The sequence below is a fragment of the Zootoca vivipara genome, chromosome 3 (genome assembly GCF_965207765.1).
Source record: "Zootoca vivipara chromosome 3, rZooViv2.hap1.1, whole genome shotgun sequence".
Taxonomy (NCBI): Eukaryota; Metazoa; Chordata; class Lepidosauria; order Squamata; family Lacertidae; genus Zootoca; species Zootoca vivipara.
This window is the reverse complement of record NC_142586.1, coordinates 39139648-39164235: the sequence shown is the minus strand read 5'-3', so window position 1 is coordinate 39164235 and position 24588 is coordinate 39139648. Positions and strand designations below refer to the sequence as shown.

General features: G+C 41.3%; 1 protein-coding gene across 16 annotated transcripts in view; it reads left to right on the top strand.

The window, feature by feature from the left end:
* The first annotated feature begins 3269 nt into the window (after positions 1–3269).
* The window catches only part of CEP162 (centrosomal protein 162), a 37654-nt gene continuing 16335 nt past the window's right edge, over positions 3270–24588 (top strand). For 5 of the 16 annotated variants that reach the window (XM_088665953.1, XM_088665950.1, XM_088665946.1 and 2 more), the window contains exons 1-14: positions 3270–3351; positions 4467–4555; positions 5628–5724; positions 8814–8949; positions 12391–12540; positions 13147–13333; positions 14149–14216; positions 15538–15620; positions 16239–16266; positions 19335–19457; positions 20170–20355; positions 21647–21716; positions 22459–22747; positions 24212–24470. In XM_088665953.1, coding sequence (XP_088522079.1) covers positions 5665–5724; positions 8814–8949; positions 12391–12540; positions 13147–13333; positions 14149–14216; positions 15538–15620; positions 16239–16266; positions 19335–19457; positions 20170–20355; positions 21647–21716; positions 22459–22747; positions 24212–24470 — 1639 coding nt within the window. In that variant the 5' untranslated portion in view covers positions 3270–3351; positions 4467–4555; positions 5628–5664. Of the gene's footprint in view, positions 3593–4466; positions 4556–5627; positions 5725–8813; positions 8950–9657; positions 9877–12390; positions 12541–13146; positions 13334–14148; positions 14217–15537; positions 15621–16238; positions 16267–19334; positions 19458–20169; positions 20356–21646; positions 21717–22458; positions 22748–24211; positions 24471–24588 lie in introns of those variants that run through there. The other 11 variants (XM_088665952.1, XM_088665949.1, XM_088665945.1 and 8 more) reach the window with 6 other exon arrangements.

Sequence of the window (24588 nt, the reverse complement as noted above, 5' to 3'; positions counted from 1 at the left end):
TATTTTCAAGTTCAGTCCTGAAATACTATCTAATCAGATGCCTCAGCCAAGCTCAGCAGCTTCCCCCAATTTCTCTTTTTTAAAGCTTCATCACCACTCGGGCATATTTCTGTTTTGGAAAGAAAACATACCATGTGCGTGTTTACACACACACACACTACATTACTGCTGCGGTATTGTTTAACGAATTCTGAAGAAGATACCCAAGAGTGATCTCACTTTGGCATACTCCCCCCCTTTTTTTTCTTTTAGAAAAGAAACTTTATTATTATGATGGTCATTTCTCATACAGAATGGTCATTAATTGGCATAAGCATATAGAAAATGCAGTAAGAATAATGAATATAAAAAGTAGAAAAATAAAAGTAGAATACAGAGAAGGGAAAACTGGAAGGCAACTGAGACTTCAATGCCGCATACAATTATCACATATAAGAAGAAAAGGGTGAGTCAAATTAGTTCTCGATAAAGCCTCTCCACATATTTATCTGGTTTTGTTGCAACATCAGCTACAGATATCTGAATCTATGGCATGTATAACAAGGTTTGGGATAATTTGTTTGGGATAATTCTTTATTGGGATGAGCAAATAGAAAGACCTCTCAGTTTTCTATACTTGGAAGTGCAGCCTGCTGTGAACTGAACAACAAAGCCCAAGTCTTGAAATTTCACTCCTGCTGCTCAGTTGTAGCCTTGGGCTTCAAGTAACTTAGCCACAAATTTGTCAGAGGACCACCAGCCCAGTCTCTACGGTACTGAACAAAGGAGAGACAGATGGGGCCATGTTGAGCAGTGACTCTGAAAATCCACTCCAAAACAACACATTGTTTTACAGTTCTGAAATGTTGCCAACTCTGCTTTTCTCATGCTGTTGCCAATGAAACACCCTTATTTAAGATTACTTCAATTTTGGTAAACCACTCTAGCATCCTGGCTTCACCATAGCGTGTCTTAGATTGTAAAGCAGAGAAGAGGGAACCTATGGCCATCCTGCTGTTGTTGGACTCCAACTCCCATCAGCTGTGGTCAGTGCAGCCAATGATTAGGGAGGATGGGAGTTAGAGTTCAATAATATCTGGAGGGCCACAGGTTCCCCACTTGTTGTAAAGCGTGTGCAGCTGTACACAAGAGGCCTGGGCTGTGATCCTGAACAGTACAGTTCCAGGGAACAAGTCCTATTGAACATAATAGGACTTACTTCCATGTGGGTTAAACCACAGAGTCTAGGGCTTGCTGATCAGAAGATCGGCGGTTCGAATCCCCTCAACGGGGTGAGCTCCCATTGCTCGGTCCCAGCTTCTGCCCACCTACCGTAGCAGTTCGAAAGCACATCAAAGTGCAAGTAGATAAATAGGGACCGCTACAGCAGGAAGGTAAACGGCGTTTCCATGCACTGCTCTGGTTCGCCAGAAACAGCTTTGTCATGCTGGCCACATGACCCAGAAGCTGTCTGCAGACAAACGCCAGCTCCCTCGGCCACTAACGCGAGATGAGCGCCGCAACCCCAGAGTCAGACACGACTGGACCTGATGGTCAGGGGCCCCTTTACCTTTACCTTTATGAATACGTACATAGGAAAGTGTGGTTTACCACTATTACCACTTGCTGCTTTGCTGCTTGAGGAAAACATCTCTGTATCTTCCTCTGACTTTTACTTTCTTTCCATTAACAGTTTGCATCCAGTTTCAGAGTGTGATTGCTAGAAAGCAAATCTCTCTTCATGCAGAGCAGTGTAGAGATGAGTGAACATGCAAACAGGGGGCAGGATCATGATGGCAGCCCCCCTCTAATCTACACACATTCAGTTTGTTATCGACTGATGTGCACACAACCTCTCTCATGTACTTCAACACTGAAATGCTGCACACATACGCCATCTCACACTGAAGCGCTCCACACAGAAACTTCCCACGCACACACCTCACACTGAAGACCCCCCCCCGTACCTTCCCCTCACCCCACACCCTGCCCCACATGGAAATCTAATGAAAAGTGTGGCTGCATGGATGGCAAGTTATAAGCAAGCAGTTTGTGAGTTGCAGAACATGCATGTTGATTACAAGACACATTTGTTATGGCATTGTCCTTAGTTTCCCAGCTTTGTGAAGACTGAGCCAACACTAGATAGCATTCACTCTGTACTCTGATGTTAAACTGGCAGGTCTTTTCTATCATAAGATTTTATCATAAGATTTACACCAAAGCCTATGCACACTTCCTTAAAAGGAAGCCCCACTTACTTCAAAGGAAATTTGATCCCAAATTTAATCCTGGATCTGGCATTTCACAAGCAGGCTGCCACCATATTGTCTATGTTGCAATCACCACAACTATTTTTATTTAACCTTCCAGTTCCAGTACTTCCTTTGCAGCGGTGTGATTTTCACTGAACCCCCTCTGGAAGCCTGAGGGGGATGCATTCCTGGTATGTGTTGTGGGGGGAGCCTTTCGCCCTCCAGATGTTGTTGAGCTGCATCTCCCAACATCCCTGGCCACTGGCTATGTTTGCTAGGCACGATCATCTTCAATGCTAAATGCTTCGATGATAGCAAAAACAAAAACAGAATTCTCAAGAAGTTGAAAGCGAACCAAACTTAAGTTTCCTTTTGCTCACCTATGCCCATCTCCGGCCGCCGCCCCACACCCAGTTCTCCCAGTGCATTTTTCTCCTCCCCTCCGTTAGGCGGCTCCTGGCTTGCCTAAGCTTTGCATTGGCGATGCTTCCATTCAACCGCTAACCCCCAGCCCCCGTCCCTCCAAAGCGCTCGACTTAAGACACAGGGCCGCTTCCTGGCTTTTGACGACGATTTCCTTTTTCCCTCTCCCTGGAGCAGAAGAGCTGCCCATAAAAATCAATGCAGAAATTCCGAGATGTTACCATGATGGCTGCGACTGAGCATCAGTGCGCCCTATCTGAAGCAAAAAGGTGCCTTGCTACCTGGGTGTGCAAAACGGTATTTATTTATTTATTTATTTATTTATTTGAGTTTTAAACATTTGAAAGTGCAGCGCTTTGCTCTCCTCTCCTTCATCCCCTCCAGCAAGTGGGATCACGCGCTGAGATAAATCGTGTTCGCGTTTTTTGGTTTTTTTTTAATTCGCGCGCGGGCTGCGAGAGGAGAGAAACCGCTTGTACCACGTGACGGCGAGAGGCCGGTCTCTTCCCCTTCCCCCCTCATGTAGATTTCCCTCCCCAATCGCCGCTGCCTCACGTGACCATCGCGTAGCCCGTAGCTCTACGGTGGCCCGGCGAGTTCCGCTCGTTTCCTAGGAAACCGCGGCTGACGCCTGGCGCGGATGGGGCCGAGTCGCTCCGCGGACCCTCGTCGTCCCATGGAGAGTTCCGCCTCGGTAGGTGAAGTCCCGTGAGGGGATTTCGAAGCGAACCGCGGTCGCCTCCTCGGGGTGGGGGGGTGGGGGTGAGAAAGAAACGGGCCACCTACGACGAGGCCTCTCAGCCCCGCCTGAGCGGGGAGGGGGCTGGTCCCTGGTTGCTGCTGGGAGCTTGAAGAGAGAATAAGCAGATGCAAAAAGGCTGGAGCTGTCAACAGGTGTAGCAGATGCGAGGAGCCTTTGTCTCCCTGTGAATCAGGTGTGCATCGGCCCCCCGCCCCCCGCTGCATTTCCTACTTCTAAACGCCCTCCCTCGCTTGCCAGCGTTGGGAAATGGGAACAGGATACTGGGCACTTAAAATTGTCCTCGGCCTCATCAAGCAACGCAAATCCATATCGCTCATAGCTCAAGTGGCTCAGACCATATGTATATGCAAGTCTATATGTATATGCAAGTCTGCGCAACGTTGGGCCACGCAGTTGAAACTGATCTCTCTGATTTTCAGTAGGGCTAATTACGTTTAGTAGGACAGGTGGGTTCAGGCTGGCAGCTCAGGATATCTATAAGGTGGCAGTCCCATGCACACTTTCCTGGGAGTAAGCACCATTGCACTCAAAGGGCTGAGTTAAAACAGGTATAGGATTATAATGCAAGCTTTCTTAGATACTTTTCTTTTATGATAAATGCAGATAAATTTAGGCACTGCAGATGAAGGAATAGGGTTTTAGTTTTTACAAAAGGCCGAACTATTTTCTTTCTTTCTTTCCGTACTTAGTTGTAAAGCAATACAATATTATTTCTTGTGCCTTAAAAAGCAGATTAGATTATGTGTCATGAGAGGTGGCATTTGTAATCTTCTTACCGTGTTTTCTGAGACTTTTTCCATGTGCTTACATAATAATACCTTATTTAATTGAATTCTCTGCAATCATCCCTGTTGTTTTCTATTGTACTGCCATGTAGGTTTCAGAAGAAGAATGAGCAAGATGTGAATAATGTGCTTTGTGATAAACTTCCCAAATTGGGATTTGTTTTTGATATTTTGTGTAGGCACTTGTTACATCTAGAGAGCTTTAAAATGTCCTATTAGAGACGAATCAAGGCACTTCTCGTTTACTTTTAATATATATAGTACATATTCCTGGATCATGAATTACATGAAGAAGGTTTAAAGGCCTGATGTTCACCTGTATTGGCTCAGGACGAGATTTTCTTTGAGAGGTAAGTTTGCTTGTATTCATAATGACAATTGCTTTATTTAAATTTTGGGAAGTGTTTCTATTATTTAGTTATCTGAACAAAAATATTTGAGATCTGTATGACTAGAACATAGCTAAGGAGATATCCAAGTTGCACAACATAGCAAAACATGGTACATCTAACCATTTCAATCTCCGGATCATTTCTATTGTGTTGGTTGAATGGAGTGAGTGGCTTTTTGGAAATAATGGTTTTGTTTGCTTGTTGTTGTTTGTTTATATGGAGCCATCAGCATTCAATGTGTTTTATAGAGCAATGTAACAAAAGACGGGTTTTGACTTACAATATAAGAATTCAGTTTAATGGAATTACATACCCTCCAACATTTCTCCAAAGAAAATAGAGATGCCCCATTCCATAATGATAATTTTACTATTTATACCACACACATCTTACTGGGTTGCCCCAGCCACTGTAGACGGCTTCCAACATATATAAAAACATTATAAAACATTAAGCATTTTAAAAATAACTTCCCTATACAGGATTGCATTCACATGGCTCAGGGGGTCGGATAATTCCATACCTTCCACCATTTCTCCATTGAAAATAGAGACATCCTAAGAAAAAGGGGGACATTCCAGGATCAAATAAAAAACTGGGACGGCTTCTCTAAGTCAGGGACGTGCCTGGAAAATAGGGGCACTTGGAGGATCTGGAATTAACTCATGGAAGGCATGGCTTTCAGTCTCTCTTGTGAGAAATGACAAAATTCCAGCAAGCTTACAATCTTCCATGGATAGAACCTTATGTAAGAAGAGCTTTCATTTTAAGGCTCTGGTATTTACATAAGAGTGTAGAAGTACATGACTTTGGGAGCATGACTTTAAAGAGCATTAGAGCTCTGTTGGGTCAGACCAAGGGCCTTATCTACTCCAGCATGAATGGTTTGTTAAAGGTTGTCAAACAAGTATGCTAAGAGCAGATTGGAAGGTTGTACATTAAATTATTGCTGCCAAGTAGTTGAATTTTTAATTTGTGCTTTATTCTGTTTTTGTTGTTCATGCCTTTTCTTTTATTATCTGCTTATTAGTTTCAGTGATTTGCAAGTTTAAACACAGTTGCTGATTATGGCTCACCGGTTTTCAAAAGAAGACCTAGATGAACAGTTTGAACAGTTTTTGAAAGAGGTATTGTTACATTTTTTTTCTTTGCTGTATTCTTTCAGAGACATACCTGCAGTTTGGCTAAACGTATTAGCATCTATGATTGACTTACAAGATATGAATTCAGATTTATGGAATTAACTTTTGGAAGACAGAGCTTTCATTTTCTTTTGTGAGAAATGGCAAAATATACATCTCTCTTTAGCTTGTTCCTAATTTTTACAGAGCTTGGTGTAAACAAAAAGATCATGTTCTTTATTGGTGTGTTTGACTGCTAAGTATTTTCTTTAAATGAAAAGTTCTGTAGCTAGTCACTGTGAGATCTATGACAGTGGGTGATCCATCAATTAGACTCTTGGTTATCATTCTTTATTGGATGCCATAGCAGGGATCCTGTTGCTTCCTTTCTAATGAGAGGCGAAGCAACTACAGTGTGCATATCACAACCATTGCCACATATGTTTTAGGGTAATGTAAGTTCAGCAGCTAATGCACATAACAGCCAGCCATTCTGCACATTCACCAGGCCTCATTGAGAATGTGCACATAATCTGTCCAGTGTTTTGCACTCTGGGTTCAACAGTGGAATGGATTCAACTAACTGGTCCTGCTAGTGAAAGCCTGATAAAGGACTTCCGCTAGTGTAATGGAACTTCCCCCCACCCTTCCCTGCCCTGCCCAGCCCCCAAATCAGCTCTGCAGAGAACTCCAGAACAGTGCACAGAAGGAGGAGAAGAGAGATTGTTTCATCAGACAAGCAGAAATGCTTCCGCAGTTGGAATGTTTGTAACAGCATGTTGTTGAACTCCTCCTCTTATACGTCGGGCAGTAGTCAATGCTAGTCCTACTCAGAGTAGACCTATTGAAGTTAATGGACATAAAGTTCATTAATTTTTAGTGGGTCTGGTCTAAATAGGACTTGGTTGACTACAACAGGCCTTGGACACTGTGCATATCTCAACTGCATTTTGTACATTCTCTGGGATCTTGAAGAATGTGTTTATCTGTATTTTAGTACTGCCTCCCATGCTGCTATTAAGCATAGTCCTATATGGCATGTCTACAAGCACAGTGTGTGTGTAAGTAAGTAAGTAAGTAAGTACGTAAGTAAATAAGTGTAACCACACACTTGTAACCCACACATGGTTTGGACACTCAGGGTTGTATCCAACTAAGTGATGCTCATGATAGACCCACTGAAATAAACAAAGTTAAGTTAGTCATTTTGACGAAACTCCGGGAGGCAGTGGAAGACAGGAGTGCCTGGGGTGCTCTGGTCCATGGGGTCATGAAGAGCCAATCACGACTAAACGACTAAACAACAAGTTAGTCATGCCCATTAATTTCACTACATCTACACAAAGTATTACTTAGTTGGATGCAACTCTCATCTTTTGTAAAATGCTTAGTGGTGCATGTCATTAATGAGGCAATCTGATTTAACTACACTGTATGCTAGTTTTTCAATGCTACTCTCATGCTACATTTGGCTTTCCAATGAGAACCATTGTTACTTAGATCCAAATCTCACCGCTGACTTTATCTAACTGCTTTGTATATTCCATGTTTTTGCACGGACATACAGAGGGGTTTTTTTTTGTCTGTTAAACAGAGCTTGGAAGGTACAGCTAAAAAGGCCTGGATAATTCCTTCCTTTTTTCAGTCTTTCTCATTATGGTCATGTTCATGCAATTTATATATCAGGGACCTGTAATGCCAATTTTTTGTAAGTGTTTTCTTTCCCAGCTGTTACTCTACTATTTTTGAAGTTGACAAGATGGCTAGACATAGAAGGTTTCCAGATCTCTGTTGAAACATCTGGGGACATTTCAGTTTCTTCGGTTACAATGCTCTGAGGAGTATCGGCATCATCCTAGTTCCACTTGCTGAGCAGAGGATGCAGTTAGTCGCAAAAGAAATAGCAAGTGATAACAGAACTTGCATCAAGCACCTGTCAGTAGCTCCCAATGCAGTTGTTTTGTGGCTTCAGTGTTGCATTTGAACTTGTGCTCTGCCTTAAAAAACAGAACTTAGCTTTGACTTTGTTATTTATATGCTATGCATTAAAATTATATTAAAAACATAAATCTGTTTTCTCTGGATAGTTCAATAGCTTGGAAAAGTAGAAATAAATGCTGTTATTTTGTCTTTACCACTTACTTAAGGGCTGCTTCGTTTGCTAAGTTTCACTACTTGAAATGTCTAGAAAAAGTCTATAACTACTATGTACATTACTGTGGGTTGGTTCAGATGAAAGACCAAACTATGGTTTGTGTTTAGACTTTTTTTTTAAAAAAAACACCTTTAAAATGTATTTAATTGAAATCATTTCTAAACTACTTGATACTTTAAAAAAATTTCTAAGCAGCTCACAAGCAGTACAGACCAACATAAAAGCAGTGAAACAATCTCATAAAAAATAAAAGATAAAAGAGAAGACCTGTAGTTCAGTGTTCTATCTTATGGATCAGGGAAAGCCTATACAAAAAGATACATCTTTACAAGACTTCTGAAGCAAATAATTAATGTTGTGTCACATACAGCAGAAGAAAAGACATTCCAAAAATGTAGGGAAAACCTTGAAAAATGATGATTTTTTGGTCACCACCCTATGATACTCTGTAGTGTGCAGTGCCACAAGTAAAAATTTCCCCAGATCATCTAAGTGATTTTAGAAGTCTATGCGAGCAATCCTTTGGGTAATTGTTGTGTTCTGCGCATTGCTGTAGGCCTACAGAAAGTCATTGGCATATGTCTGCATGTTCTGCTACAAGTACATAAGCGTCTTTTTTTCCCTTCCCAGGAATGACAGTGATGGGAAATACTGGGGAGTAGTCAGAGATTAGTCAGCTAAAACAGAAGAAGAGAGGCTAGAAATTGCACAAATATCACACTTTGCCGTAGAATATCAGTACTCTGGTCCTCCAGTAAATTACCATGGAATTGATCATCAAAATTAGTTAAAACCCATTGAATTGCTGCCATATGCTCAACTCTCTTTGAGATCAGTGGATCTTTAAAAAGCTTAACTTTGAACAGGTCTAATGTCCTATTTTATGGAGACCCAAGAAAATAAACCGTAACAGCACAAGTGATTCTTGCTTCTGATTCAGTCCCTTTCAGATGATTCACTTGGAAATGAGCCAAAGAAAAAATCCAGCATTCCTGACACTATTGGGCAGGCCACAAATCAAGATCTGAAGAAGAATCCTGTGCCGTGGTGGATATCTGAGGAGGATTCCGATAATGGTAGTGAATTCTATTTGAATTCTGTGTGATGTTTTTACTATTTGTCACCACAAGATGGCAATCAAGGCCTTTTGTGTTCATAGTTTTTTTATGATTATTTTTTTACAAATAGAATTATTGTAGTTCCTGTGTTAGTAAAGTAATTTTCAGTTTTAAAGATGCTGTTCTTAAAATAGACTACTCAAGCAAGCCATTGTGGAACCTGTGTGTCAAAGTAGGTGAGTGATACAGCCTCTGTATGCAAAACATTTTCTCTGAATGCTGTTTGATTTTGCTTGTGCAAAGTTCTTGTACAAACATCTTGTTTTAAGAAAATGGCTGTTCTGCATATTGGGCGCTTCTTTCCAGGTCACATATTGATTCCAGAAGCACAAATTAGGTAGGCTCATATTTAATTGTGAATCAGTTTCTCCCTTATCCCTAGTCAAGTGCAGTAGTGCCTGAGGGGTGAATTCACGTTCTTTTGGGCCTCATATTTGGAGAAGGATTTGCAAGGTTACCCGAGGACAAAAGTGTTGCATGGAGAGTGCAGTCAGGAATGTATGCCAGCTGATTAAGATAGTGTACTTTGATTCCTTTGGTCTTCAGCCAAGGTTGCATTGGCCAGTGGTGGCTGTTTCCAGTCATGGACCTCTATACTTGGCATGCTAAGACATTGATGCTGTCTCAAAGGTGCTTGCCCCTGCCATTTATTAAATCCTTTTTCGGACTTAACTTGCTTGTTTGCTTTTTGGTAACCTCTCCAGAAAACAAAATTTGACATGATGTCCTTCTTGGCTTTCTACATACATTGTTTTTCTCTCATTTCCCAAGTTTCTAAGACAAACAGATTTATCAAACAAGAAAATGAGAAGAAACTAATTGGAGCAAAAGATGAAATGATTGAAGATAGTGAAAACAAATCACCACTGTCAAATAACCAGTCTGGTACTAGATTTAGTTACCTCTTTTTAGAGAACAGCTTTGCAATAGTTGTGCTATATTGCAAGCCAAAATCAATTATTTCCCAGAAATAATGGTTTTCCTTTGTTTGATACCAGTTCTGATCAAACAAATATTGGCTTTAATTATGTGTGCTATCGCCAGCAGTATTTGGTGAACGCAACTTTGACTTGGGTAAAAACCTCATGCTTATTTAGGCAACCTACAAAAGTACTGTATGTAAATGTGGTATGAATTAATTATGTAATCGTGAGCTATGTGTAGAGATGATGCATGGTGCAGTGCTTAGCCAGGGATTAAAGGTAAAGGTAAAGGGACCCCTGACCATTAGGTCCAGTCGTGACCGACTCTGGGGTTGCGGTGCTCATCTTGCGTTATTGGCCGAGGGAGCCGGCGTACAGCTTCCGGGTCATGTGGCCAGCATGACAAAGCCTATTCTGGCGAACCAGAGCAGCACACGGAAACACCGTTTGCCTTCCCGCTGTAGCGGTACCTATTTATTTACTTGCACTTTGACGTGCTTTCAAACTGCTAGGTTGGCAGGGATTAGGATTGTACAAATTCAGTCTGAATATTAGACCAGTTATTATAATCACACCCTTTATTCATTTTTACAGTTAAGTTTCACTGCAAACAGTGCTTGAGAAAACCAGTTTTGTTTTGTTTTTTACCCTGAGCATGTGCAATATTTCTTGTGAAGCATTAAAAAGATAGTTTGGTGTGTACTTCAAGGAAGTGTAATTTAGCCAAAGAACTGTGTGGTGGCGTTTTAGAGGAGTTGTCTAATTGTGGTGCAGTTCTAGCTGCAGTGTGAAAATAGCTAGATATTGAGTCATTTTTTTCAGCTTGGTAACAAAATTCACCTTTCTTTTTTGGTCCCTAACCCATTACCCGTACACTTGTGGCTGTTTGTGTGTAGTTAAAGTAGTTGCTCCTAAAACTTTTTCAAGTGCAACCCGCAGCAAGGCACTGGCTAAGTACAAAACACTGGAAAAATCCCTTAAAGCAAAGAAAAGTGTGTGTTCTAACAAAGAAGAAATCTCTGCTAACAACAACCATGACCATACTAAGGGTAACAAGCCTAAACTGGTTTTTCAGTATGATTTTAAAAATTATCATTTAAAAGAACTATTCACACATACAGTATAGCCTTTTCATTAAAAAGTGCTGCTGAATGTAGTCTGTTATTTTTTACAGCTATAAATTGTTGTCTGTTTTTAACTTTTTTATATGACTTTTATTGTATGGTTTATTTATTATTGATGTAAACTGCTTTGATGTTTTCCTTTTTATAGTACAGCAGAATATACATATTTTTATAGATAAATCAATATACCACTGAATGGGCTTCATTAAGTAAGCAGGGCTCTGTTTCCTGGCCTATGTTTGAATCCAGTTATTCATTTCTAACTTATGAAATATCCTAGGTTTTTTTTTAAATAAATCTTTCAATGATTTATTAATAGAACTTCCAACCTAGTTATCAGATATAATGTAGAACCCAGTGGGGTAAGCGTTTACGTGAGTGAATGTCTGTTATTTTTAGCAATAATCTAGTAAATGAAGTTGCCAGGATATTGCGCTTTGTGAAATAGACTTGTGAAAGCAAAGATCTGTAGTTGGAATTGAGAGAGCCCTGTGCACTGGCAGAATGGGCTTCCATGTGGGCCTCTTGGGGATGTATTGATTATCTTTTCCAGTTGCAGCCCACAAGAAGAGCCAGTGTGGTGTAGTGGTTAGGAGCAGTGGACTGGTAATCTGGTGAACCGGGTTCATGTCTCCGCTCCTCCACATGCAGCTGCTGGGTGACCTTGGGCTAGTCACACTTCTTTGAAGTCTCTCAGCCTCACTCACCTCACAGAGTGTTTGTTGTGGGGGAGGAAGGGAAAGGAAATTGTTGGCCGCTTTGAGACTCCTTAGGGTAGTGATAAAGCGGGGTATCAAATCCAAATTCTTCTTCTTCTTCTCTTCTTCTTCTTCTTGACAGTCTGTAAACTGTATGGACCAATGAAGGGATTTTTGACACCTTAGTAATGCAGTGCACTTTTATTTCTCCTCCCAAATAAAGATTGCTTTCTCCCACATGCCCCTCCCCAAATCTTGAGATCCGCTTCAGAGACACTGCTGCTAGGGAGGGGACTTTTCAGTAGTTGAGCTGCAGCTATGTAACCACCCCCCTGGTGAGACTTGGCTGGCACTTTGTTTTTGATCATTTCGGTGCCTGATAACACCTTTTTGATTTTTTTTCAGGCCTGAAATAATGTGATTTTTCATAATTGTAAACCAGTGTTTACATGTGTTGTGCATTGTTTTTCTCTATCCCTGCTGACGTGTTGTTTTTAAAGCTACGGTTTGTTTTTCATGGTATCTATTTTATGTTTGCAAGGCATCTAAAGATCAGTGTTGTGGGGCAACCTATATAAATTCCAAAAACAAAACTGTGTTCCAGCATGGGTTTTTATGTCAGACTTTTCTTCCCCCTCCTCTTTTTGTTTTAAGGAATACGCAGCGCAAGTGGTAGTTTTCTGAAGTCGCGAAGGCTTTCTCATGCTATCATGGAAGTAGACGAAGATCACGCAGGAAGCATTCAGCTCCAGCAACCTAGTGGGGTTTCGGTTTCTTTAAGCAAAGATAGCCTGGAAACTAATGGTAAAACTGCTTCAGACCTCAAACTTCCCTCTCCCCCAGCCCCCTTCAGCTTTATTTGGCTGATTAAGTTATATGTGTGGTATTGTGTGTTTTTAAACAGGTAGATACGTTGAATATGAACTGGCCCCCTTAAAATAATATGAAACTTATTTTTACACTGGCACGAAATTGATGCTGCAATCAATTGCTGTTGTATGGTGCTGTTCAGTCCTTTAGTGTTCTCAGAATTGCTCTCATTACAAATTAATTCAGTCCCTCAGTCTGTTCCAGCCATAGGAGCTCTGGTGCAAACGTGCAGCTCTCCTATTCAGAACATCTTCTCTATTGGTTTCCATGAGGTTACACACAACTACACCAGAGTTTTGTGAGCATTCAGTGCCAGTTTCATGAACACTCAATAAATGTATAATGCTCATGAAACTTGGTATTTTTAGAATAGGCTTGTTTAAGATCAAGTCATACATTTTTTGGCATTATCTCTGTATTTTCTTCATTTCTCACTTAAGGCAGTGCCTGGACGTTACTAGACAATTTACCCCTGCAATTACCTTTTTAGGAAAATTGATATTACTGTACTTATTTATATTCTGGTGCTTTTAAATTTAGATTCAGTTGTGGCTTCAGGGCCTCATGAGATCCTTTTGGGAGCCGGATTGGATACTTTAGAAGAACAAGAGGAAAAGGAGAAGTTCTTTGCGGATCTTGAGAAAGGAGCATCATCTACGATAGACTACTCTAGATTGAATAAGGAGCTGGATTCCAATGATTCTGAAGGATTAAGAGCATTTCTACGGTAAAGTTAAAATAAAAATTAATAGTTCTAGTAATATTCAGAACTCTAAACATTCCTGTGATATTTTCAGTAATAGTTTCTTAAGCAGGGCATAATAATACCCAGTTTTTCTAATGATGAAACCTCAATTATCTGCCTTGAACTCTGAAAATTAAATCTTCATGTTATGGCTCACCATATTCAGGATTCTGGTTGAATTTGTGGCTAACCTGCAGGCCTCCAGCAGTTGCTGGACTCCAACTCCCATCTGCCCCAGTCAATGTGGGCAGTAGTTGGGGTTGATGGGAGTTGTAGTACAACAACATCTGAAGGATCACAGGTTCCTCATCCCTGTTTTAAAATGTGACTTAATTGTGAGTGTACTCCTGGCCCTCTCTTATGACTCCCCCCTGCAGATTCTGCACACAGCAGATTAGCCACAGTGTGGCTTGTCATGTCACGTGGACCCAGATAATATTTTTTTTTGTTTCAAACAAGCAGTAAGTCAACAACAACAACAACAACAACAACAACAATAATACTATAGCCTGCACATACTATAGTGCTGCACATGGAAGCAGGAGGGCTGGGAGGCACATTTGCTATTAAGCCAATGTTTAAAACAGACCATGGCTTAGTGTCAAGAGTTCTGTACTACTTGCAAAGTTGTCTATTTTGCATAGTTTAGATATTTTATTTTTATTTTTAGAAGGATACACTGTTAACTACCAGAACAGCAGAGCAGTCCAAACTATGAGCATGAAAACAAACTCGGTCTGTCTAATACTGCTGAGTGAGAGACATTTTTCTAGAAGTAATACTGTCATATTTTGCAGAAATCACTCTGAAGCCAAACAGGTAGAAGAAGGCAATGAAGATGAACCAAGGAACCATGAAAAATCCGGTAACTGTACTTCAGTGTTTTCATATCATTTGCTTTATAGACAGCATTTTTTGGACAATAATTTGACTTATGAAGTGAATGATCCATGTTGTTTAAAACTGAGTAATTCTAATAAATCCATGCAGGTCAGGTTATGATAGCCTAAAGTGGAGCGTCCATATTCAGAGCCAATAAAGCTGTGGTTACCCATGCTGTCCGCCATGGGTAACAGAGTGCTGATATTGGGGTGGGGACTTTCTCAGCCTGAGGGCCACATTGTCTCATGAACAACTTTCCAGGGGCCTCATGGGTGGAGCCAGAGACAAAAGTGAGTGGAGTAACATACATGACTCTTACCCTTGAGTCATAGGATACATTCCTGCAACTCAGAAGTTCTACAAGCCCACCTCTCTTATTCCAGATAAGCAAATAGCATTATCACAGTTCAGGGATACACTCCAGTCATGCAAAAGCACTCAAGGATAGGATGGAGCAGAACTGGTGAGGGGTGGGGTCTGGGAAGAACAGGGTGTGGCCTGGAGAGGGGCGTAGCCTAGGGGGGAAATTCCAAGGTCTAGCCAGAAGGACCTGGAAGGCCTCTCTCAGGCTTGATGTCTTCCAACCCAAGATAAAAGTTTTAATATGATCAAAGAAGGTTGTTCTTACGATCTAGCAGTACATGGGAAATCTTACAGAACTGGTGGATGCTGAAGAACATTTTTCAGTGCTTACTGCAGAATATCAGTTTTTTTGCAGAGCACAGTGTGCACTTTGGAAGGGACTCCATTCCAAATGAACGAGGGTTTAAGTACAGTGGTACCTATGGTTAAGAACTTAATTCGTTCTGGAGGTCAGTTCTTAACCTGAAAATGTTCTTAACCTGAAGCACCACTTTAGCTAATGGGGCCTCTTGCTGCCGCCGCACCACCAGAACACGATTTCTGTTCTCATCCTGAAGCAAAGTTCTTAACCTGAGGTACTATTTCTGGGTTAGCAGAGTTTGTAACCTGAAGCGCTTGTAACCCGAGGTACCACTGTATTGGGCTTTTTCATGCCATCTAGGTTTTTTCTGCTAGAAGGAGGGTTGAGAGATTATCCCCACCCCCAAAACATTTGTCTAATACTTGAATTTGTGCAGTTCACAGTCTGCTGAAGGAGGGGGCTGAGCTGCTTACTCATTAATAAATCTGCTAATAAAAGGGTTCCAGTCTGTTTCTTGTATCCATCTCTTCCTGGCCGTTTGATATGATCCAAGGAAGAGATATATAGAGATGTAGGGGGATGGCTGGTCCTATTTTCTTACAAAGAATTAACCGTATGCCTTGTGTCACACACATTCCAGGTGATTATAGTGAAGATTTTGAAGAAGGTTCAGAATCTAATGAAGAGAATAAAGCTGAGCAAGTTCTTATGACAGAAGCTAAAGTAAGCATTTTGGAAAAGCAGAACCATTTCATGTTTTGAACATTACTTGTAAGTCAGCCCTGTGATTTTAGTGTCACTTATACCCAATGAAGAACTTAGCAGGCATCCACAGTACAATCCTATTCAGACACACTAAAGACCCATTAGGTTCTTTGGTAGCAGATGATGATGATGATGATGATGATGGCAACAACAACGCATCCAGTCCAGATGTAATGGATGCTATTTAATTGATAGGCTTTCTATTTAGGGTAGAGGTGGACTCTGCAATATTTAATATCTGGCCATTCAATCCCATTTGTAACTCTGATTTTACAATCCAGAAAAGGATTAGGAGATAAAAGGCATGTTGCCAAAAAGACATTAACAGTGCCCAGGCATCACTCTCAGTCACAAAATAGAATAGATAAAGGTTTGTGAATTGCATGATATGGATGTGATAGGAAGAGAAATGGAAATCCATGCGTACATATGTGCCTCATTATTTTAATAAAGGCAGGGTGAATGTCCCTGCACTGTAGTTGTATCGCAGTGATATGCTCACCATCTAAAGCATTCAAGATTCTCAAAATATGTATATTTCACATCCATAATCATATGTATTCTCTAACTTTTTAGGAAGAAAAGACTGGCATGCTGGCTGAAGGTACAAAATAATTCACAAGATGTGAAAAAGTGTTAAAAATACGGCACAGGGCTTGAATGTTTGATTGGCTTTGCTGTACCCAATTTTGGGTGAAAAGAGTCAGAAATTATCCATACTTTTTAAATGGACCTCAGTGTTAGCTCCGATTGTGCTGGCGACGTTTGCTTTAGAGATGCTTTGCAGAAACCTTTTATTCCAAATTGATGCCTACTATTGGCTTCCTTTTGGAATCAGAAGGTTAGCTCTAGAACTGAATATCTCCTTCCATTTGTAAAAGGGACTGAGATCAAGTAGAAGGAGGGAGAAGTCAAATGTTCACCAGTCCCCCTCTTTCATTTTTCTAGAGCAGTGGTTCTCAACCTTCCTAATGCCGCGACCCTTTAATACAGTTCCTCATGTTGTGGTGACCTCCAATCATAAAATTATTTTCGTTGCTACTTCATAACTGTAATTTTGCTACTATTATGAATCGTAATGTAAATATCTGATATGCAGGATGTATTTTCATTATTACAAATTGAACACTTTTTCTGAGGCGACAGGAGGGTGGGTGTTTACACCGCCATCAGAGGAACCCTCCTACCCCACAATGCCAGCGTGGAGCGCTCCCTGTTCCAGAGCCAAGGCAAGGGAGCTGTATATGGGCTTGAGGCACACGAGTCGCACTTCCAATTCCCACCATTAGAGGGCACTGGTGACACATAAACAGTAACTAGTTCATTAATCACAGGAGTGTTTTTATTTATTTATTTTCTTTATTAAAAATACTGTATATTCCTGAGCCCATCAAACCAAACTTTCCTTAAATCAGGCACCATGGTAAGGGAGGAGGAGAGAAGTTGCAGCTGATCCTTCTTTCTTTCTTTCTTTCTTTCTTTCTTTCTTTCTTTCTTTCTTTCTTTGCGGGGAGGGGAGTGGTTTGAGTCATGCCGGGTGCAATGGAAAGGGGGATTTTTGGTTTTAATTTTTCTAAATCTACCTCGAATCATGCCTGGTTCCAGGGGCAGAGCTGGCATCACGCCCCGCCAAGTATTCCATTCCACCCACACGCACAGGCCCCTATTGAGGATCCCGCAGCCGCTTTGCAATTCGCAGCTCATAACCTTCCCCCACCCCCCCTGTTCACCAGCCCTCCCCTCTCCCACATCATCACAGTTGCATGCAAGCTGTAAACGGCGGGGGCCGCGAGAACCCGCAATGTGGGAGAAGGGATCCTAAGCAAAGCCACCGCACTTTGAGCAGCCCACCAGCATCTGTCCCGCCTGTTTAACGTCGTCGTTGTCTGCTACTGCTACCACCACCTTCCCTCCCTCACCCCCCCCCCTTTCTAGTGGAAAGAACTACACCCCCCCCCAGGATGCTTTGCAGGTCTCTCCCTGGGGTTCCGGATGCTGCTCCTGCCACTGACAAGCGTGTCTGCATGTAGGCGGACCCGCCTGGAGACGGATAGAGGAGCGGTATCTCGGTTCCTAAGACCATCGGGAATATGTGTTTTCTGATGGTCTTAGGTGACCCCTGTGAAAGGGTCGTTCGACTCCCAAATGGGTCATGACCCACAGGTTGAGAACCGCTGTTGTAGGGGCTCTTCCAAATCTCTGGAGCACCTTTGAAGGGAGTATAGGGTTCTGCCGCTTAGAGGTTTTCTTACAGTCATTTATTGTTAGATAAAATAAAGTAAACACACAGGCAAGGAGGAATAAACAAAAACCATCTCCACCCTTAATGTAGTAACAGTGGAGTCATCAGTATTTATTGTTATTAATCCCCATTTTTATCTGGGACGGCATGAGCAAGGTCTGGTATCAAATTATTAGTGACAGAAACCAGCACAAAGCATTGCTCTTGAGTTTTGAGAATCATTTTGAGAAGTAGTTCAGATGTGTAAATTGTGTTTATGTTGGATAATCTAAACCAGCCTTCTGCAACGTGATGCCTCCTGTACTTTTTGTTGGACTTTAGCTCCTGTCAGCTCCAGCTAGCAACGTCAATGGTCAGGAGTGATCCAGAATAACAGGAGGGTGCCAAGTTGGCTTTAACTATAATTTTATAAGCCAAACAATCCCAGTAAAATAATTAATATATATTTGTGTTAAGTTAAATATATGTATATTTTATTGCAGTTCATGGTCAGGTAAACTTCCTTGCACTGCTGTCTTTCAGACCTGTCTTACTATGAGAAATGTGGCACCCAACTTCATACATTTTTTACACAGAAGCAATTGTGACTTTCGTCCAAGAAAGGGTGCCTAATTGTACCTTTAGCTATGAAATTTATACCCTGCTTTGGGAGAAACAAGCTAAATCTGGGCAGGGCTTGAAGCAATTGTCCAATAGTGAAGAGCCATAGTTGGAGTTTGTACTTCAAAAATCCTTTATAGTGAATTGTTTACTATAAAAAAACTGTTATCAATTTCCCCCTTCCACCCTGTTTATCATGAATGCCTTCTCCACTTTTGAAACATCTTCTGGGCTATGACCCTAGCCTCACTTATTAATCAAGCAAAGCAATCCAAGCCCCCAGTGCACCATGTGGGAGGGGACGGAGGTGCCCCTTCACCTAGCCCTGCCTGGCTGCCAAGCCTCCACTGGCAGGGGAGCCCCACCAGCACACCAATGCACCCACCCAAATAGCAGGTGGGCAGACGCTACCTCAGAAATCCAACAAAATGAGGCATTTCAGGGATAAGGAAGGGATGGAGGGGATATATTGGCCTGCCACCACAGGATAGCAACATGCCTAGTCTTGGGGGTGGCACAGCAAAGAGGCTCCCCCACCCATCTTTTGCCTGGGCTAGCACAAGGGACAGAGCTGTGGATGCAGCCAAGCCACTCTGGCAAGCTCTGTTGCTCCCAGCCAGAGGTTTGGGTTGCCGCCTTATATATCTTATTCATGTGCTTTTTAGAAGCTGCTAGGGACATCTGAGATTGCTGGGGTGGCTACTTTAAAAAATTGTACTGAAATGGCAGAAGAGCAAAGGTTAGACTTGTGTAACCCTCATATTGTCTGGTATAGGAGATAGAATTGTGTTGCACGTCAGTGTTCTCTAACTTATCTGTTTTCTCTTTAGTTGTCCTTCTCGATTCACAAGACTCAACCCTGGAGATGCAAAAGATCGATGAGCAGCAGGATGCAGCTGTGACAGAACACCCTCTACCTCAAGAAACCGCTGCCGATGAAATGAATGGAACAGGTAAACCCTCTTCATTATTGACTACTTCTTTCCACATCTGTTAGCCATGCTGAAAACAGAAGTAAGGCAAGAGCAGTCTGTCTTGGTCAGTTCTAGCTCTCTCTGCTTCACAATTGCCCTTTGATCATGTAAACATTTAGAGCCTTATTCAGCCAAAGCTAAGCTCTTTGAAGTCATATTGATTTCAACAGGAAAGAATCAAGCATTTCAAATTGAAGAGACTTAGAAGTGCATAACTATAGCTATGTCTTCATTGCTTAACGTTTTCTCAAGGTAAAAGATGTAGGCAATTCCTAAGTTTTGAAAATCTAGTTCTGAATTGGAGAAGGGAAAGAAATAAACATTTAGGAGTGATTTGCTTTGTTTTTTCTTACTAGTTATTGAGTTTTAATGGCTAAGGATGTAATTTATATTTTTGCCATTGGTGGCAACCAATATTTAATTATTGTGAACTCCAGCCTAACACTGCAATCCTAAACTTGTTTCCTTGGAAGTCAGTCCTACTGAACTCTTGGGGAAGTGTGCATAGGATTGTAGCCTAATGCCGCAATCCCTTAGCCATTACTAAGGAGTAAGCCTCACTGAACTCAGTAGAAAGTGTTTCTCAGTGGACATGATTGTACTGTTAGTATCTTAGGTTATCGTTGCTATTGCTTTATTGACATTTCAGCTCACTTCATCTTGGTTGACTTTTTCACCTCTCCCTCCTCAGGTATTTCTGGTGCACAAACTAATAGTGATATTGAAGCTTTGCATCAGGCCTACTGCCATATTGAGCAGTCTTTAGGAGATTCTGATGAGCAAAGAATTCATGGTGGTAAAATAGAAGAGAACTTGGCTAAAGATGTTTCACCAAACACAGAAGGCTGTCCCAAAAATACCTCCACTACTGATTCCGGTAAATATTGAAAATTCCCAATACAACTTTATTTTGGCATATGCACATAAAAGATTCCTGATTTATCATTGCTTCCAACAGAAGCTTATACCAACACTGGTGGCTTAGGGATGGAGTCCTTGAATTCTCTTGGAATCATGTTATTTTACCTTTCCTCTCGAGACACTGTTTTCCCATCTCCAGCACTCAATCCTTCTGTTTAGTAGGCTGCAGTTGCACTAGCACCAATCCACAGTTTATGGTAGTTAAAGATTGGCTGTGCACCGCTGCAAAGGCAAGCATAATTGTTAATGAAGTCTGTCTGCACTTTCTGAGCACTTTCTGAGCCAGACTGAGTGGCAAAGTCCTTATTTTTTAAAATCTCCCTTTTTATTCCATGATGACTCATCCTGCTGTCTGCTACATCTGGAACCCACACTTGCTTAGGTGTTTATGAGGTCTTCCTCAGCTTTGAGGAAAGTGTTTTGGTTTCCAAGGAGATCCTTCGTGGCTGATTCTTTTGTTCACAATGGCTTCTTTCCCTTTATTGATTGATGGATAATATTTATTACCTGCCCTTCAGCATAAGGTCCCAGAGCAGGTTGTAGCAAGATGATATACAGTTATAAAAACAAGTAAATCCATTACAGCCATAAAAGCACATAAAAATGTTCCAAATGGAACAAATTCAGCAAAAGAAGTGCACAACATAAAACAATATTTTAATGGTCAAAGGGCAAGATAAAGAGGAGCATCTTCCACATCTTCATAAGTGGCTGTTAGCCCATTAACCCTCAACAGCTTGCTGTTGAAGCTGCCGCCCAGTGAATTATTATTTATCTGTGTCTTTGCTACCTGCTTAGATACTAGCACAGCATGACAGTAAATTTTGAAGCACTGACGATTTAGTTGCGCATTTTTAGAGTGGTAGGTCCTTAATCAGATACCGTTTGAGTGTGTTCATTTAGTAATGTGAAAGTTGACCCAGGAGTCACACAAACTGTGTTCACTCACTAAAAAAGATTGCATATACAGGAGACCTGACCAAAATGTAAGACAGTTACTAAACACATACATAAAAGTGAAGATTAATTGGTTTGTAAATAGTCTGGGGAGGTTATGAATTAGATCTCAAAAGGATTGGTGCTGTTACAAAATGAATGTTATGCCATAGACAGGAGATATCAGACTACATATAACAGGATGGATGTGCACATGCATATACATGAACACAGGATCTGTGGATGAGTTTCATTTGAAACTATTTCGTTACCATTTGTTGATCTAGAATGTTGTCGTTTCATCTACTTAGATCTCCCCACCATAGAAGAACTGATGAAACCTATCAGAGCAGATTCAGATTTTACCAGGGATCCTGCAAGGTATTCATTCTAGAAAATACAGTTTATGCCAATTAATGTCCTTTCTTTCTGTCTTGTTCTTTGATCCCTCCCCCTTCTTCAAGCTCTGTCCAAAGGATTTGGGAGTTTGCCTTAGCTTGTAGTTTGTGCTTTGCAGTTGAGACAGATCAATCCTTAAAACCTAATCCTGAGATTAGTCCCCTACTGCCAGTGCTCACTTAATACAGTTATTGGCTTAACTTTGAAGCTGGCATGCTGTTGTGCACCTGAAATAGATTCTAATGGTTCAGTCCTGCAGAATGCTAAACTAAGAGAACAAGTGCTGTGACTGGGCACAGTTTCCAGCATAAGTGAACAGCTCTTCTCTTTGCACCAGCTGTAGGAGCCAACCCTAGTCTTTTCTAACATAGAAAGCTGTCTATGTTAAGTCAGGCCATTGGTCCACCTACCTCAGTATTGTCTACATTCATTGGCTGCGTCTGTCAAGGGTTTCAGGCAGGGACATTCCCAGCCCTACCTGCAAATGCTGTTAAAGAAGACTGGGAATACCAAGCTGTGTCTTTTCCACTCAACCTCATATAAGGTGCTGCTTTTTAGCTCCTGCAGCAACCACAGTTTCTTCCATGACTGCTTAAATCCCATCCTGCAGGATCAGGCCATATGTCTTAATGTATCCCATTAACAGCCACGTAACAATAATGTGTAAACTAAAACCTAATGCATATAATCTTTGGATTGTGCTTTCTTCACTCTTTTTCTGTAGTCCTGTGAAAGCAACACACAACAGCACTGATGAATTAATGAGCCATTTAATACTGAAAGAGCAGCAGAATGCTGCTGCTCAGGAAAAGCAAAACATTGGCTGTTCATTGGAGCAGCATAGTGGACAAGAGAATGTTTTTGTTCAAGCTGTTGCAAAGGAAGATGGTGAACTGATTCCTCAACAAAGAACTGGCAAAGACAAACTGATTGATACACTTAAACAAGGTGTGTTGAGGCAAAATAGTCTCCCAAGTTCTTCAGTATTGCATCAAGACAAAAAGACTAACCAGGTAAACAGAATCTCAATGTCTTAAAGAGATTTATGCAAGTATAAAGATAAGCTATGCACATAATATCAAATTTGTTTGTTTGTTTAATAAGCAGATTGTACATAATATTCACTAGTTAGGCCCTTGGGTGCTACAAGGATTAATTGATCGGTTATTTCTTCCTTAATATTTTTATCTCACTTTCCTTCACCAAGCACCAAAGATGGTTAACAACAATAATATAGTTGCAATAAGAGGATGATGATAAACATAGTGATGATCGGAAACAAAATCAGATAAAAGCTGCAGCCAGCTGAAACCAACAATAGGCAGCAGAAACACAAATCAACTCCCAGGCCAAAGGCCAGTCTAGATAAGCCTTTACCTAAATTAACTGCCCTAGAAAGAAGTCCAAGACACTGGGCTCAGCTAATAAAGGTCTCTGTTGTTGAATCCCTGGTATTGTTCCCCATTGTTTTCCTCTAACCTTTTCACTGTTGCAGTTTCTTCCTTGACCTCTTCCTGCCTCACCTGTCTTGATGCTCTTGGCTAATCTTCTCTGATTATGCAACTTTGAAGACAGAAGGTGCCTTGACTTCTGTGTCTTAAGCAGCTGAGGGCTAGGCAGCTGAGTACCGAAGAAGTCTTAGTAGACCTTTAAAATATTATCAACATTTGTGAACAATTCCTGTTAAATCAGACTTCTTTCCATCCCACTCTTACCCATGTTTACTCGGGTAAGCTAGATAAATTTCAGTGGGACTTACTTCCAGGCAAATTGTTTTAAGAATGCAGCCTTCACCTCTCTCAGTAGCGGTGAGGAAGAGCCACTCTTCTGACAGCAGTGTCGCTGCACTTTACCTGGATAGAGCAGGGCAATGGAAGGTCAGGGCTGCTTAGGCACACTGGCAGTAGTGCTGGATTGGCCAACAGACCTCTGACCCCAACCCCATCCAGGTAAGCTGCAGTGATGGCAGTGCCAGGAAGGCTATTCCACCCTGCCACAGAAGCTGGTCCCTCCCCATGGGCACACAAATTTGTTTCCTGGTTATTCTCATTTTTAAGACTTTGGGAGCTAATAGGATATTTTACACATGAGCTGAACAGCACAACACATTGAAATGTAATCTGGTATATATAATTGGTGTGCAACCTCTGTTCCCTTGTGTCTCAGTAAACCTGCCGGGCCTCAGAGGTTTGCTCACCAGGTTGTTTTGGGCACACCATGCCCTACTTTGCCTGGCCTGATGACCAGGGAAAGTTCTAACTGTAGCTAACAGGAAGAAGTGTGCTCCCAATTCATCCTTTGCATTCTGGCTTTAATTCAAGCAGATTCTTTCCTTTGAAGTTCTGTCACCTGGTGCCTGATGATTGACAGGTGGGCACCCTGTATGAGACTTGTGTTAACCTCATTGTAAACACTTGACTTTATCTTACATTCAAAGCCAAGCTGGTTGATTTAATAATATATAATGTTGTCTCTAGACTCGTCTGTCCAGCACTTGGACTAAAGAAGGTCTAAATTCGGTTATGAACAAACAGGTAACATTCAGAAATACAAAAAATGCAGCTGCTGTACATAGAAAGAAATCTCTAAGTGGACCCCATAGCTCTGTTAGGAGTTCTGGATATGGAAGATCCAGTTCTCCATTAAAGCACTTTTCCACAATTAATGAGAAGAAGACATTAAAGGAAAACATCAAAAAGCCAGTTTTAAAAACAAAATCTCCTCCAAGACAAAAAGGTAATAGATTTTTAGTGTGTCTTTAATGCAGATGTGTTTGGTTTAATGTTGGGGAAATGTCAAGTGTAGGATTCCTCAAGTTTAAATGTTACTGCATACTGCTTCTTGCAAGATAATA